The sequence below is a fragment of the Panthera leo genome, chromosome A3 (assembly GCF_018350215.1).
Source record: "Panthera leo isolate Ple1 chromosome A3, P.leo_Ple1_pat1.1, whole genome shotgun sequence".
Classification (NCBI taxonomy): Eukaryota; Metazoa; Chordata; class Mammalia; order Carnivora; family Felidae; genus Panthera; species Panthera leo.
Window position 1 is genome coordinate 72,494,222 of NC_056681.1, and position 16,683 is coordinate 72,510,904.

Consider the following 16,683-nt stretch of genomic DNA (forward strand, 5'->3'; position numbering starts at 1 on the left):
GGTTAAGAAAGACCAAGATGATAATGTTCACGGAAAGGCCAGGTAAAGAGAAACTGACATCTTCAAACTAGACCTCCACCGCCTCACGTGAAAGGTCCAAAGGACAAAGGGAGAAAAAAAGCAAGTTTCAAGATTACCTTTATTCAACTCCATCATGGGCCATACCAGTTATCCACCAATACCTTTCACTTAGTGTCCAGGAGCAGTCTTTTCTGTGACCATTATTAGGTTTGAGCCTCTCTTCTCCAATTTGTTTCCTTGCTTCTTAAAAACTGTCCCTGTGATATTATGTCACACAATGTCTCTTTAACAGGCAGTTCTAATACTTTAACTTGTTCATGCAAGAGAGCTTGTATTTTATCACAGGCCAATTTTTAAAATACACAGAAATAACCTTTCTCACAGAGATACTACATAGACCCACAAGTCTTGAAATGGATGGAAACAGAATGACAATAAGTACTAAGGTGAGGTAAAAAGTAAAAAAAAAAAAAGGGAGCCTGAATATCCCCAAACCAGAACTCTATCCCACACAGACCTGTGATGCCCTGATTAGGGGTGTATACTTCTGGTCCGGGATCCAGTCCCAGTGCCTCTGAACAGCATTTACACTCTGGTCTTCTTTAGGAATGTGCTTGATCTATGCAACTATTCCCAGTGCTTTACAAGCTGCTCAAACAGTCCTTGCAGAAAGATACACATTGGCTTATTTGAGGCTCTACAGGATAAAAAATAAAATCATAAAATACCACACCAGGGCTGTCTCCCAGGAATTATTTAGTCCAACCCCTTCATTTTTCACAAGAATACTAATGTACATGAATTAAAGTCACTTTCCCACCGTCACAGAGCTACTACTGGTAGAAGTTAGATTTTGTTTTCATTACTACTTTCCATTCTTCTGCAAAGTACTAAATATGATCACTGCTCAGGTAATTGCCAGCTATCATCACATGTTTTGGCATCATTTAGATGTAAACTTGTGCAACACAAGGCTTATTAAAAAACAACAAGTGCAACTATAAACAGGTCACCTTAACATGACTTAGGAGAAAAAAATACACCCAAGATCACAAAATGTCCCACCAAGTTCAGAATGTCTCATACTGCAATCCTTAGAATCAGTTTGTTCCAAAATAAAATCCTGACAGCATTTCTTGCTAGTTACTTCGACATAAATGGTTTGAGTTTCACAGGCTAGTAAGCTTTCTCAACTGCAATCTTGCCCTCAACACCAAGGACTGTCTCCACTGTATTTTTAGCCATTTCCAGGTAAAAGCTACTTACACATAATAAGCCAAAAATAATCAAACTCTAGGTGCTAATTTGCCAAGCTGAGTAATAAGTATGTCAGAAAACAATGCTTAACTATGCCTGTGAAGATTCTAGATTCAGAAATCCAAACCAGGTAAGCATTCACACATTGGTATATATTGTGCATCTAAAAGAAGCTGTGTCCCCCAAAATGGTTATTCTCTGGCAAATCTAATAAGAGTGATTAAAATGGGGAATTACTGGAACTGACAAAGTAGTTTTACTGTGCCTGAGTAAGACAAACACATAGAAGCTCACATGAAAAATCATTTGATTTCAATCAGTTATAAAACATAGAACATTGCTGTTTTGACTAAAAGTGGTTCTTTTCCCTGTTGCATTTCTTTTTTCCCAGAGTCTCCTAAGAATCCTAAATACACAAACTTCTTTACACTCTTCAAGAGGAGAGCTGTTAACCTTGACATTTTATGGTCACTCTTTGAAAAGGGAAAATTAAGTGTTTAAGTTTTGCTTTTTAATTAAAAAGGTAATTATTCCCACCACCACTGCACCAAGTGGAGATGAGAAATTTGTCAGAGGCTCCCTAATAATTGGCAGATAAGAATCATCCTGTGAGGAAATGTAGACAAGACTATTGCATTACAAAACCCTGAGTCATCACCCAGTTCACTCAGCAGATTTGGGTAAACAGTGGATAAGTGACTTATGTCTTGTGTGTTTATCCATCCATACCCACATTCATGAACATACAATGTTACCAGATTTTGTGTACAGTTAACCAAAGAAGATACAGCACAACTTTCTTAAAAAATTCTTCTCTCACAACGAGGATACCCATCTAGCAAATAAAGTGCCTAACCTTTCCCCCCCAGACCGTATTTTTACTTGCTGCCCCCCCCCCCCCAATTTCAGTGGCACTATAGCTTAAGGAGAGTTTGTGCAAAAAAAAAAAAAAAAAAAAAAAAGAAACAGTAATCGAACAATAACATAACTCCTGAAACTGATTTTTAGGTCATCTATATTCATCTGAGCGACTCAAAAATTAACGCAAGCCCTGTACTAATAACGCCCTGGACAATCTGACAGCTCTCTTCTATTTTCCTTAGGGTCGCACATTTCCAAAGGAAATGTCACAACTGGAGAAACATACAGTTTCCCGACGTTCTAAGACTCAACACTCTCAACATTAACTGTCTAGTATACAGCTCAAGAAAGCGCTAAGAGCTGATTTTGAACCAATCTATTCAATCAAACTCACAAAGACTGAGCAGGCCCAAAAAAGCAGAACCTACAAGTTCCCTACGGCCTCCTTCCCATTCAGAAAGTTACGAGACCTGAATTGAGGGCTATAAAGAGGCGGAGACCGTAGAGGAAAAACCGGAGGAAGCACCAGGAAAAGTCGAGTTACTCCCCCATAGACGAATCCTCTCCTTCCACATCCCCCATGGGCAAAGGTTCAGGACCCTTGAGGGACCCTTCATCTCTCCCTGAGGGCCGGGTGCCCTCCGGCTCCCCAAGATGCCGTAGGTCGCAAGACAACAACCTAAACCCTTGGGGAGAAGCAGCTAGGGAGGACCTACAAGGCTGGTGAGGACAGAGGAGGTCCCGCAGTAAAGTGGCAGGGAGCGGACTTGAGTGCTTCCCAGGCTTCCTGTAGCGATTCTCCGACTACGGCTCGGAGACCACCGGAGGGTCGAGTCGGGGCAGAGCTGTGTCCAGCGGTCCCGTGTGGACAAAGAGCCGCCGCTGCCCTTGCCCCGGACGCTTTCCCACTGAGCCTTTGCCCCCCTTTGCCCACGCACCCACCCTGCAGACCCGAACACACTTACGTGGAGAGTTTCCTGGTCCAGAAGAGGCCCCCGGGCCACAGCTCTTGGAGCTGCACGGCCCGGCCCAGGTTGCTTTTGATCTGGGCCAGCTGCAAGTCGGACTCGGCGTCCAGCCGCTCGGCATAGGGCAGCAGCTTGTTGTAGACGATCTCCTTTTGCGGGACGAAGCCCCGCGAGTCCGGGCCGGGACGCCCGCCGGGCTCCGGGGGATCCCCGCCGCCCGCCCGCTCGGCCGGCTCCATGAGCCTAGGGACACCCCCCCCACCCCCTCCCACCCTAACCCTCCCCGGCCCCCACCCCTCTCCGGGCTCCGCCTCCTCCGCGTCGTCGTCGCCCCGCGGCGGTCGGCAGCCCGTAGCCCTCGGCCCGACCGCTGGGCCCCCTGCGCTGGCCGGCGCGCTGCTGGTCCCCGCGCGATCCCAGTTCGTTGGCGGCGGCAGCGGCCGCTCTGCCCGCCCCGCACCGGCTCGGCTGGTGACGCTGCAGCAGCCGGGCCCGCAGGTTCCGGACGGGCCTCAAGTCACTTCCGGGGCGGGGCGGAGCGACGGCGTCGGAGGAGGTGGCGGCGGTGGTGGCGGCAGCGGGAGCCCAGCGGGCCGCGCCTTTCTCGCCGTGGGCCGGGCTCGGAGCCCCCACCCCCGGGCCTCACCGGCCGAGCGCGAGCCTGCCCCACCGGAAACACGAAGCCGAATTCCAGGCTATTGTCCTTCCTCGCCTGGGGTTGCGCGGTCCCTGTGGCTGTCCTCGGGAGCCCGTAGTCGCGGTGCTCTCCGCCAAGGCGGTGGGCCTAGTCCCCCACGCCGAGTGTGTGGAAAAACCTAGGTACTCTGTATCCATCTCACTTGTTAATTATAGATTTTTTTACTCTGTCTCCTTTAAGTCCCCTCTTTCGGGTATTTTTCTGGCCGCTCTCATTCCAAAAAGGTGAATTGTTATTCAACAAATATTAATTGAACTGCTATTTTGTGTGTCAGACGCTCCTTTTAGGCCCTTGAAATGGGAAGAGCACGTGATTTCTGCCCTCTAGGGTTTTACAATCTACCTGAGCTTTAGTCTAGGGAACAAGCAATTACAAGACAATACTCTTAATTACTGGATAAGTACAGGATGCCTTGGGAACACCTAAAGAGAATTTCAAACTGTAGGGGTGTCAGGTAGTTTCCTAGAAGTGATAAAGTTGAGGTTTAAGGGAGTTGAGGGCAGAGTTGGTTAGGAAAAGGAGGACAAGGTACAGCAACAGCTTAGAGGCCACAAGCATGCACTCTAGGAATTCAAGGAAGTTCAGAATGGCTGCAGATTGCTTGCAAGAGGGGAGTGCAGGATTGAAACCTAGAAAAATGCTAGGGAGTTTTTAGAGCATTAATCCTAAAAGCAACAAAAACTCTGAAACATTTTAAGCATAGGAGTGGTGTGATATAACTTACATTTTCCAAGAATCATTCTGGCTTTATGTGGAGAATGGATTAAAATAGACACCACTGGAAACTGGAGGAACTCTTAAGAAGTTGTGACATAATGATGTCAGTGGAATGATTTGAGAGCTACTGCAGCAAGTAAAATGGCCTGGACTTGGTAGCTGACTGAATATGAAGAGTGAAACAATGGGAAGAGACAGGATGATTTCAGATTTGTGGTTTGGGAAGATGGATAGTAAACTCCTTCACTGAGATAGAGAACACAACAGAAACAGATTTGGAGACCGAATGCCTAAGGGATGGAAAAGTACTTTGATGTATGGATCAAGGGGATGATCTAAACTGAAATATTGATTAGCATATAGGTAGGACTGAAGGGAATGAGACAGAGACTTACTAACAGATAACAGGCATATTAAGAATTTTAAGAGTTTAAGAATTTTAAGAGTTTTAAGAATTTTAAGATTGAGCAAAAATCTATCGAAATTGGGCAGAGTAAAAGCAGAAGTTTGGAGCCCAGAGAGGAGCCAAGGGAAAGATTTATGTAGAGAAGGTGTGGAGACAAAGAAAGGAAACTATTTGATTGGCTATACCTTAAAGCCCAGTTGGCTGTTTATGATTGGTTGTCCTTAGCGTTTAGATTTCATAACCTTGAGGCATTTACACAGAATTTGGGCAAGGACATTAGAGCCACCTCAGTCTAATGGCTGTTGTGTAATTAGGTTAACAGTATGAAAAGAGTAGGGTCCTTGACCAGCCTCTCGGGTACCATATTTAGGGATGTGTAGAGAAAGAGGAGAGAGACCACAAAGAATGGTCATGAGAAGCTGTCAGAGAAATAGGAGGAGTTCTAGGAAAGGGGCCTCCCTAAAGATGGAGTGTTTCAGATGGAGGAAGTAATCAGTGTACCAAAAGTGATTTGAGCTGTTAAATGAAATGAGAACTGAGTAGAGTTTATAGGAGTTGTTGATACAGCAGGTAACAGTTTCAGTGGAGTGTACAAATGGAAACCAGATCACAATGACACTGGATAAATAGGAAGTAAATAAATAGAGGCAGCAAAAGCAGACAACCTTTTTTAAAAGTTTGGGTGGGAAGAAAAGGAGAGAGATAAGGAGGTAGCTGGAATAAAAAGGAATTTTTGAAGGTGGGATATGTTTTAAATAATAATGAGAAGGAGCCAATGGAGAAAGGTTGAAGTTACGTGGGCGAGCATGACAGAGAGTGGGAGAGAATATGGAGTCATTGGCCTTTAGCAATAAGCCAGACTGTGCTTCATTGTCAGAGGAGGAAGGCAGGGGAGGATAGGTGCAAATGCAGAAAGGTTTGCAGTTTTGGGTGGCTAGGTTGGAGAAGTTCTTTCTGATAGTTTCTTTTTTGTTTTTCTGTGTAATGAGAGAATGAGAACAATGGGAAGAAGTGGGGGGAAGGAGATTGGAGGAGACTAGAGAATGTTTATAGTAGTCTCAAAATTCAGAAAACTCATTAGAGAAACAGAATTATTTGTCAGTTAAGTCTGGAAGCATGAATTTACTGCCATCTGTCTGAACACTTTAGTGATTTTTCCCAATAATGTTTAGCAGCCCCAGATTGTGTGCCGTGGAGTCTGGTATGATACAGTGACAAAAGAATAAGAATGTATGTTGGTGGTGGCGATGGTAATGGTGTTAGCTACCCTTTGTTGAGCCCTTCTCTCAGCCGGCGCTTTACCCACAATATCTCATTGAATTCTCTTTCCTAAGTAGGATCCTTGGGTTGAGAATATTTAAAAGAGAGTGGTTAATGTCAAAATTGGTTGAAGTCTAAATGAAAGAGAAGAGGGTTAATAGAGAGGTCAAGGTACTGGGATCCTAATGAGGTACAGGAGCAATATGAAAGGATTAGCCTGAACAAGGGATCTGGAAGAACAGGAATGTTTGGACTTAAGATTTCAAAGAAGCAGTTCCTGATGATGTCAGTTTCCCTGGGAATGGATGTCTAAACTGGAAAGGTCCAAAGAATTATTGGAACAAAAAAGATGAAGTCTCTTTCTGTTATTCTATGTGAACTTTAATGGAAAACACTAGTGAGTGAAACCTATTCAGGTGAGAAAGTTGAGAAACCTTAAATCTCTCTGGGGGACTTAGTCCACTTATCATTTGAGATAGTCATCCAAAGTCTGGGGTTAATTTTCTCTTCTGAGACCAACTCCCAAGCATTTTTTATCTTTTAGAGCTCCGGATCCTCTGCCAAAAGATAACAGCACATTATGCTTTCATTCAGACCCTGAGGGAGACATTGGCTTCTTATCAGACCCCTCCAGGAAACAGACTAAAATCTCCTTTCTTGGAAAGTGCAATAGCCCTTCATGGAAAATATTCTGAAGGCAGAGGTTTCTCCTCAGGTTGGAGGAATTAATGGGGATAATTACCAATCAAATATTTATGCCTTTGGTTCACTGCTTGATAATCCACTTAGTAGCAGTGAACAAAAATGACAGGTTGTTAATTTCCTGCCTTCCCTGCCTTATTCTGTATATGATACATTTGAGCCTGAGAGTATATTGAATTTATGTGGTCAGAGCATAATCTTTAGAAGTATTTGAATTATATTAGAATGATTCATTCTAATGTAATCAAATATCCAAACTTCTGCTGTATTTCAGTTCCTAAAGGCACAAGAATATTGGACCTGAGAAATGAGAGGTTTTTTCCTGTTCCTATATGTTTTTTAAGTTTTGATTTTTTTCATCCCAAAGCCCTTCTCATCTGGCCATAGTAGCTACTTTCCTTCATTAGAGTGTATTTAGAATTCATTTTTTTAGTAAAGAGAAAATCACAGCTAAAGGAATGAATTCTTCTGTGATTACTACTTTATAGTTTTCCTCTTTGTTAGGCATTTTGCCATTTTACTATGATGTAGCTGGATGTAGGTTTCTTTTTATTTATCTTGCAGGGGATTTGTATTTCTTAAAAGATCCATGTCACTCATCAATCATAAAAATTTTTGGCTATTATCTTTTCACAATTTTTTCCCCTTCTTTCTTTGTAGAATTCCCATTAGACGTATGTTAAATCTTCTTATGCTCCTCTCCATATTTGTTACTTTCATTTTGCAAGTCTTTGTCTCCTTACTCATTCTGGATAACTATCAGACCTATTTCTAACTCATAGAATTCTTTGTTTATCTTTATCTGATCTGTTTAACTTATCTATTGAGCTTCTAATTCCAACGATTATATTTTTAATTTTACAAGTTCTATTTAGTTCTTTTCCAAATCTACTATTCTATTTTCATTGGCTTTTGTTCTTTATGGTTCCAATGACTCTTTTCATCATTTTGACATGTGTATTTAATTATTTTAGACAATTGTATTCAAACAGTCCTTTCTGTTATTTCAGATTTTTAAAAGTTTTTTAAACTTTATTTAAGTAATCTCTATACCCAACATGGGGCTCAAACTCACAACCCTAAGATCAAGAGTCACATGCTCCTCTGACTGAGCCAGCCAGACACCCCTGTTATTTCAGACTTTTGGGGATGCTATATGTTTGTTGACTTTTGTTCATGGTGGATCATTTGCTTCAGTTTTATAATTTTTTATTTTATGAAATTATCTTCACATGGCTTTTTTTCTCTGTGGAAATCCCATGTGACCCAGAGCATTTTGTTGGTTTGTTTGTTTGCACCAGACCCACAAAAATATCACAGGCTCAGTACCAATAAATATTTATGTTAATTTCTCAGCTATGTAAACTTCTCAAATATAAATTTGGATTTCTGTCCTATGCAAGTTACAGGCCTGAGAATTCAGCCCTTGGAGAGTTTTATTACTATGCAATATTTGACTTCCAACTCCCTTAGGTTCAAGGCTTCAACTTCTTTCCCTGAGTAGATATTAAAGTGCAAGTCACTTGCTGTTTCAAGATTCAGTAACATTGCCCCAAAATTGATGCAGAGTTAAGTCACACACTTATCACTCTGGCTTTCCTTTCTTTTTTGTTTCTGTCATCTGGAGATTTTTTTCTGTGTGTGAACTCATCTATTGTTATCACTTGTTATGTTTAATGCAGCTTTTCTATATTAGGGTTTCTGCATTACTCAGGATGCCATGTTACTGGAACTGGAGACCCTTAAGGAATGAACTTCTAGCTCTGAAGTATTAGACATCATTTGGAGCAAAGGGGAATGATCATGGATGATTCAGAGCTTTTTTAGAATCCTCATATCACATAGGTGGTCACTGGTGATGCCTATCTATCAAGGCATATTTATTAAAGGATTAAAAATTATTATGTTATTATTTAGAAAATGCCTATTTGATATTTAAATACTAGGAGTTTTTCAACACAACTGAAGCTCTTTATGTTTCTTCTTTTTGACAAGCTATGGATAATATAGGAGGACACATCTTCCTTCATAATCAAATATAGTAAAGAGATGTATTGTATTTAATGGTAGTTGAAAAAGTTAACAGTAGAGGCAGTGGAGAGATAATAACTAATGCACAAAGAGGATATATGCTCTTTCCACCTACCCCCTGCTCCTAAGCACAGCATGGAATTGTCTGCATGAATAATTTGAAGAGCCAGCAAGACACTCACACTATATCTGATGCTTGAAATGCTACCCTTTACAATCTGTTTCTTTGTACTAAACACAATCTCTTTTGAAATTTACAGACTCATAAGAGGGGTAATATATCAAATCCCTAATTCTCCAGGGTGAATTATATATTCATTAATTCAATAAACATTATTAAGTGCCTCCTGAGTGCCAAGTTTGAGATCATAAGATGAATGACACAGTACTTGTCCTCAAGGAGTTCACTATCTAGTGGGTTGACAGTCAAGTAAACAGATAAAATTGTAACTAAATGTCACCTGGGATCTTACTACCTCTTAAAATCTCTAGATAAAACTAATTCAGACTGCCTTCCATAGACTGAAAAATTCAGTGCCTCACCCATTAGTTCTGCCTGCCAGTTTTGGAGAATGGGGACTTATGTTTTTATAGCAATTCCCAGATCTAAACTTTTGCTCTGGTAAACTACTTCTGTCAAGTGATCATCTTATCCTGAGGCTTCTGTTGTTCCTGTTCCAGTAGTGCTTTAATCTAAACATTTCCACAATTTCTGTAATTTCCACAAACCATTCATACAAGGCTCTATGTGTATGTGAGAGAGAGAGAGAGAGAGAGAGAGAAAGAGACAATAAATGTAAACAAGTTAAAAGAGACAAATGGATTTATATGGTAGAAAGAATAAACAACTTAAAATTTAATATAAAATATTTTTCCTAAAAGATCAATTTTCTATATGATTACTAATATGGAGCTCACTGACTGGCAGAGCAGTCAGACATTAAACATTTCCTTTTACAGGTATTTTAATTATGATTTTGTTAAATGCTTTAATAGGATAAGGGGTGCTCTGATTGTGTAGAATAGGGGGACCTGGCCTAGACCGGGAGGCCTGGAAAGATTTCTTTGAAGAAGTAGCAGTTGACAAATGAGTTGGGGAAAAGGATGATTAGGAAGGATCTAGCCAGGAGAACAGTCTGAGCCAAGGCTTGAGGTAGGGGAAGAACTTAGCTTGTTTGAGAAGCTCAGAAAGACCAATGTGTACAGAGAGAGAGGATAATAATGGCAGAGAGGGTAAGCAGAGTTAGGTCATGTAGTATCTTGTAAGTTGGGTTAAGAATTTTGGATTTTATACTGAAAGCTATTTCAGATATATGAATTCAGTGCTTTGGGCTGTAACCAGATACTTACAGGAAGCTGCATTGGTGACATTAGGGTATTGAAGTCATGAAGTCCAGTGGATAGGTATACTGTAGGCAGAGGCAGAAGTATGTGGAAAGTATATGGAGTTTTCACTGGGCCTAATTAGGCCAAGGAACATTGAGTACAGTATGGTAGGAGCACAGAAAATGTGCATAAGGCAAGAGAAGAGACAAGAAGGTAAACTGAAACCAGATTACAAACAGTCATGGATCTATATGTATTAACAATAACGATAGTAGTGTTGTTAGCTCATCCCTACCCATAGTGAGTGGGCTGCCTTTCTGGACTCAGAACCTAAGTACTAGAATGCAGTTTTTGCCTTGTTTTGTTTTTTAAATCCTTTTGTTTTGAGATAATCATAGATTCACATGTAGTTGTAAGAAATAAAGATATCCCTTGTGCCTTTTACCCAGGTTCCCAAAATTGGTATCATCTGTAGTACAGTATCATAATCAGGATATTTAGACTGATACAGTCAAGCAAGATACGAACATTTCCATCACGACAATGATCCCTGCTTTTGCCCTTTATACTCACATTCGCATCTCTGACCCCTTTCATGTCTCTAACCCTTAGAAATTACTAATCTGTTCTCTATTTCTACAATTTTATGGTTTCAAGACTGTTCTATAAATGGAATCATACAGGGTATAACCTGTTGGGATTGCCTCTTTTCTCTCAGATAATTCCCTTGGGATTTATCCAAGTTGTTGCATGTGCCATAGTTTGTTTCTTTTTATAGCTGAATAACATTCCCTAGTATGGATGTACCATAGTTTGTTTTTGGCTATTCCTAGTAAAGTTGCTGTGAACATTCATCTACAAATTTTTGTGTAAACATAAGTTTTAATTTCTCTGGGATAAAAGTCTAAGAGTTTAATTGCCAGGTCATGCTGGGTCACATTGTTTAGTTTTATAAATAAAATAATCCCAAACTGTTTATATGGTGCTATCTCATTGTGGATTTAATTTGCATTTCCCTAATGGCTAATGGTGTTGACCTTATTTTCATGTGCTTATTTGCTACTTGTATGTCTTCTTGGGTAAAATGTCTGCTCATGTTTTTTGCCTGCTAGGTTTTTTTACTGTTGAATTTTGTGAGTTCTTTATATATTCCAGGTGCTATTCCTTTGTCAGATATGTGGTTTACAAATATTTTCTCCTTGTTTGTAGCTTATCTTTTTATCCTTTTGATAGAGTCTTTTGCAGAGTAAGTTTTTAATTTTGATGAGGTCTAATTTGTCAATTTTTCCTTTTGTGGTTCAAGCTTTTGGTGTCAGTTCTAAGAAATTCTGCCTAGTCCTAGATTCAAAGTTGCTGTTGTTGTTTTTTAAGTTTTATGTTTTGCATTGAAGTCCACGGTCCATTTGAGTTAATTTTTTGTATGAGGTGTGACATTTAGATCAAGGTTCATATTTTTGCCAATGAATGTCCAATTAATTTAGTTTTAAATAACAACACTTGAAGACTAACTACCAAAAGTCTAGTCAAGGTAGCATTATTTAATACAGTCATTTCATGTTAGTCTTTATTCAAACATGCAGTGGAAAGGCACATGCTAGCACCATCCACTCTTACGATCCACTGTGAGCCAATACTTGAATGAAAAGACTTAACCCCCAGAACAAAGAGTAAGTTTTATGGATCCTTCTTAAGTCCATAATTAGTAATACAAAGAATACATTTGACTAATTCTACTAGAAAGTGGTCCTGCTAAAAATACACCTAATTTACTTTATTCAGAACACTTTGAATAGTGGGCATCTGTAATTGTTTTTGACTACTCAGCATCTGAACCCATTTGCTAGATTTGGGAAATCCTCTCATCATCTAGGTCTTAGTGAGAAGTAGCCTCCTCCTTCTAACTTTAGAAGCCTAATGGGTGAGATTCACCCTCTACCCATCCCCCTGACAGCCTCGTGATCTGGATTTTGCCAGTATGTACTTTAAATCTTGAGCAAGTGATACTAAGATGAAGGGATGATGGATGATATTGGATCTCTGATAGATAGGCAATGTGGCATCCATGGTTGTGTTGTCAGGAGCAGCAACTGCCTACAGTGACCACTATGTCAAATAGAAGAGATGGCATATGTTGTTGGCGGCAACAGCGCCTTAACCAGATTATTTCTGTTACCCTCACTCCCTTGGTTCCTTGATTCCCTAAGAATCTTTCTTACCATTTCTTACCAATTCTGAGAGTTACTTGATATTTGCCAATAAATTTATCTTCAATTTAAGTTAGCCAGAGTTGGTTACTGATAGTAAACATAGTTGACATCAAAAACCTTCACTGATACTTTTAGCAAATTAGTCTAAAGCTGTGGTTTGGAGAGCTCCCACCCTCAGAGTTTCTGATTTAGTAGATCTGGAGTGGGGCCTGTGAATTTGCTTTTCTAAAAAGTTCCCAGCTGCTGCTGCTTTTGCTGATCAAGTGACCACACTTGATCTTCATCATGTTGTTGGTATGATTCTATAGTTTTCTCTCAAGCAACTGCTGATTAGTGTTCCATTTTTTAAATATACCACAATTTGCTTATCCATTCATCTGTTGATGGACATTTTGGTTGTTTACAGTTTCTGGTTAATACAAATAAAACTGCTATGAATATCAATGTGTATGTCTTTGTGTGGGCACATATTTCTGTCTCTCACGGGCAAATACCTGGGAGAAGATAGGCTGGATCATATGGTAAGTATATGAAACTGTAAGCTATTTTCCAATGTGGTTCTGCCATTTTACATTTTTACCTGTAGTGTACAAGACTTGTAGTTGTTCCACATCCTTGCCTGCTTGGTATGGTCAGTCTTTTTAACTTTAGCCTTTCTAGGAGGAGTGTAATAGTATCTCATTGTGCTTCCAATATGCATTTTCCTAATGCCCAATAATGATGAATATCTTTTTGAGTGCTAATTTAGCAATCATGTGTCTTTCCTGGCAAAGTGCTTATTAACATCTTTTTTTCCAATTTTTTGGAGCCTTACTTGTTTTCTTACTAAGTTTTGAGAGGTCCTTGTATATTCTGGGAATAAATCCTGTACCATATATGTAACTTGCAAGTATTTTCTCCTATTCTGTGGCCTCCTTTTTTCACTCTCTTAATAGGCAGAAAGTCATTTTTACCAAAATTATTAAAAGCCTCATCAATTTTCCTAGTGCCTTCCCTTAATTGCTTGATATTCAAATTATTCTTTTTTGAAACAGGCATTTTTTATTTTCTCTGCTCCTATTGTTAACTGGTATAACTGCAGTCTCACTTGCCAACAGCCTTGTGTGTGATTTAAAGAATTCTTTAACATCACTTTCATCAACTTCATGTAATCTTGTACTTGTAGCAAATTGTGCAGTTAAATTCTTTTGATTCATTTGATTTGTACTTGATTGATACTTGGGGATATTGCCACAGTCTCAAAGTTCAAACCAATAAGGATGTCAACTGAGGGGCACTGAGTGAGATAGCGTAGGGAAAATAAGTGCTAGTGTTTTGTATGGAAAAATATTTGAGTTGGGACTCATAAATGATCAGTTCATTAGAGAACATTATTGTGACTTTTGTTTCTGTATGTCAGCACAAATTTGTGGAATAAATACTAAACAACAAGGCCTGCAAACAACAAGGCCTGCAAGCAAAGACCACTTTCTGTCTTAATGTTTCATCTTATATCTTGATCTCCCCTCACTCATTCTGTTCTAGGTACTCTGGCTTTCTTTGTTTCTTGATCAAGCCAAGTTTTGTTTGTTTGTTTTTGTTTGTTTAATGCAAGAGCACCTACTTTTACTTCTAACCTAATAAGTGGGCCAAGAATTTAGACTTACTCTGAGTGCAATGGAAACCAATAGACAAGTTTTTATTCAGGAAAATGACATAATTTGATTTGAACTTTCAAGGATTTCTCTGACTCTGAATGGAGAATAGATCATACAGGGGTAAGAAAAGAATGGGAAGTAGAGAGACTAATTAGGAAGCTATTTCAGCAGTCCAGTGAAAGATGATGATGACTTGTATCAAGGTGAGATAGTGAAAAGTGGTCAGATTTGAGATATTTTGAAGGTGAACCTAATAAAATTTGATGATAGAATGTGGTGTGAGAGAAAGGGAAGAGTCATAGGTCACCCCCACATTTCTGTCTTTGGTAATAATAGCACATAGGTAAAGTCATCACTGAGATGGGGAAAACAGAGAGGGTACCAGGTTTAGGAAGAAGCAGTCATGAATTCTGTACTGGCCATACTAAGTTTGCCTACAAGATCCTAAGTGAAGATTCAAGAAGGCTTTTGGATATAAGTTTCTAGAGTTAGTGGTAGGAATTAGACTGGAGATATAAATTTGGAAGTTGTCAGCATATGGATGATATTTTATTTAATGTTAAAGTATCAAATAAAATTGTTTAAAAAACAGTATATAGAGAGAAGAGAGTAAAACCTTGAGGCTCCAAGGGGGACAGAGCAGGAGAAACCAATAAAGGAGTATGAGAAAAGGAAAACAAGGACAGAGTGATGAAGACCAGCTCTGCATTTGGATATTCACTAGGAGGTTCCCTGGAATCAGCATGTGGTTGTACTCATGGTTGAGATTTATCACAGTACTATAGTAAATACATACTGGCAGATCATAAGGGGGAAAGACACAGGTGGAGTCTGGAAGAATCCATGAGTAGGTTTCCTTAATGCCCTTTTTATTTTGTAAGGGGTCAAATAGAGCACACTCTTCCCCTGTCAGTGAAAACACACTGATATGTCTGTGATGTTTCTGTACAAGGAAGCCCATTAGAGACATAGTGCCCAAGAATTTTATTTGGGTTCTGATCATGTAGGCACCCTCTGTCTAGGCACAGTGAACCGTTATTATCAGTTAGGGAAAAAAGGAATACTACTGAAAATCAAGTTTTCAAACGCTAGCCAAGGGCCAACCTTGCAAGCCCTTTCAAAGGATAGCAATCTCATGTCTGCTATGTTAACTCTCTTCTGCACAGAATGGCATCATAGAAGCTAAAAGAGGAGAAAGTTTCCAGGGAGAGAGATGCTACTCAAGAATCAGGTAAGATAAGGACCAAAGTAGCCAATGGATTTGACAGTATAGAGGTCATTATTGACCTTGACACACACAATGCCAGAGGCATGGTAGGACAGAGAAGCTGGATTGGAGAAGATTCAAGAGTGACCTGGTGAGGGAATAGAGAAGTTTTCTGTGAGAGGAAGCAAAAGAAGGAAAGGTAGTATAAAGATGATAGAAGTCAATAAAAGGCTTTTTACTATGTCAGATACTAGCACATGTTTGTATTAGGATCAGAATTATTCATTAGAAAGGAGAGGTGAGATTGTGGAGGGTGAGGGATTGGATCCACAGCAGGAGTGAAATAATAGGAAGAGAGATACTCCCTACATTGAAACAGGAGGGAAGAAGGAGATATACAGATTTGGAAATCCCAAAATGAGCAACTTCTTTTTTTTCTTAAAAAAATTTTTTTTGGTAATATTTATTTATTTTTGACAGAGAGCGAGCGGGGGAGGGGCAGAGAGAGAGAGGGAGAGAGCGATAGAGAATCCCAAGCAGGCCCTGCACTGCGGGGCTTGAACCCACGAACCACAAGATCATGACCTGAGCCAAAATTAAGAGTCGGTCACTTAACCAACTGAGCCACCCAGGTGCCCTCCCCCCCCTCCCCCTTTTTTTCTAATGGGTACACAGTGCTTGGGCTTTATTTAGTATCATGTCCGTGACCCAGGGCCAACTTGGAATCCACAGTCAGGACAGAGTCACATGGCCCACAGCTCGCTGGGACCCTCATTCTCCCTGTCTATCTACCCTGGTGCTGACATAAGCCAAGGGGGCCCCATAAAGAAAGAAGCTGCGGAACTCAGTTCACTTACAAGTTTTTAGAGCCCTGGCAAACTGAACTCCCAAAGCAGCTGCTTCTCCTGAGACACTGGTGTGTGGGCGAGGGTGGGTACTAAATGCTGGTCTTCTTTTGTTTCAGTCTATGCTTGTTCCAAACCCTCTCCAGGGCCACTTTTCCCATGAAGAAGGTGATGGCAAAATTATGCTTATACCAGTCTCTGTTTATAATACATGTGCTTCTGAAGATTTTCGTTTAAAAGTTCCTTATAAAAGTCAGCCATCTCTTCTGCATCTATTATTGTTTTTTGACATGATCTGGTTCTCAGTTCCAGGCCTTTAGCTTTTAGTCTTGAGTAAATAAATTCTTCTTTTTGCTTATGTCAAATTGTGTTTTTCCCTGAACCGTTGGCTCTATTCTTGTGTTTCTTATCTTAATTTTCTTAGTTTTTGTTCCAACAGTCATTTTCATGGATAGAAAAGTGAACAGGTAAAAGGTTTGAATTTTTATATAGGGGTCCGTCTCCAATTATGATAAGATTTTCTTGGCTCAGCACTGCATCC

General features: G+C 40.1%; 2 protein-coding genes across 8 annotated transcripts in view; one reads left to right on the forward strand and one right to left on the reverse strand.

Moving 5' to 3' along the window:
- Positions 1-3,346, reverse strand: part of PSME4 (proteasome activator subunit 4) — a 98,774-nt gene extending 95,428 nt beyond the window's left edge. For 2 of the 3 annotated variants that reach the window (XM_042932270.1, XM_042932269.1), the window contains exon 1: positions 3,105-3,346. In XM_042932270.1, coding sequence (XP_042788204.1) covers positions 3,105-3,346 — 242 coding nt within the window. Of the gene's footprint in view, positions 1-538; positions 719-3,104 lie in introns of those variants that run through there. The other variant, XM_042932271.1, reaches the window with a different exon arrangement.
- Positions 3,347-3,620: 274 nt separating this feature from the next.
- The window catches only part of ACYP2 (acylphosphatase 2), a 278,791-nt gene continuing 265,728 nt past the window's right edge, over positions 3,621-16,683 (forward strand). Inside the window, exons 1-2 of one of the 5 annotated variants that reach the window (XM_042932277.1) lie at positions 3,739-3,926; positions 15,257-15,321. In XM_042932277.1, coding sequence (XP_042788211.1) covers positions 15,304-15,321 — 18 coding nt within the window. In that variant the 5' untranslated portion in view covers positions 3,739-3,926; positions 15,257-15,303. Of the gene's footprint in view, positions 3,927-12,951; positions 12,975-15,254; positions 15,322-16,683 lie in introns of those variants that run through there. The other 4 variants (XM_042932278.1, XM_042932275.1, XM_042932279.1 and 1 more) reach the window with 4 other exon arrangements.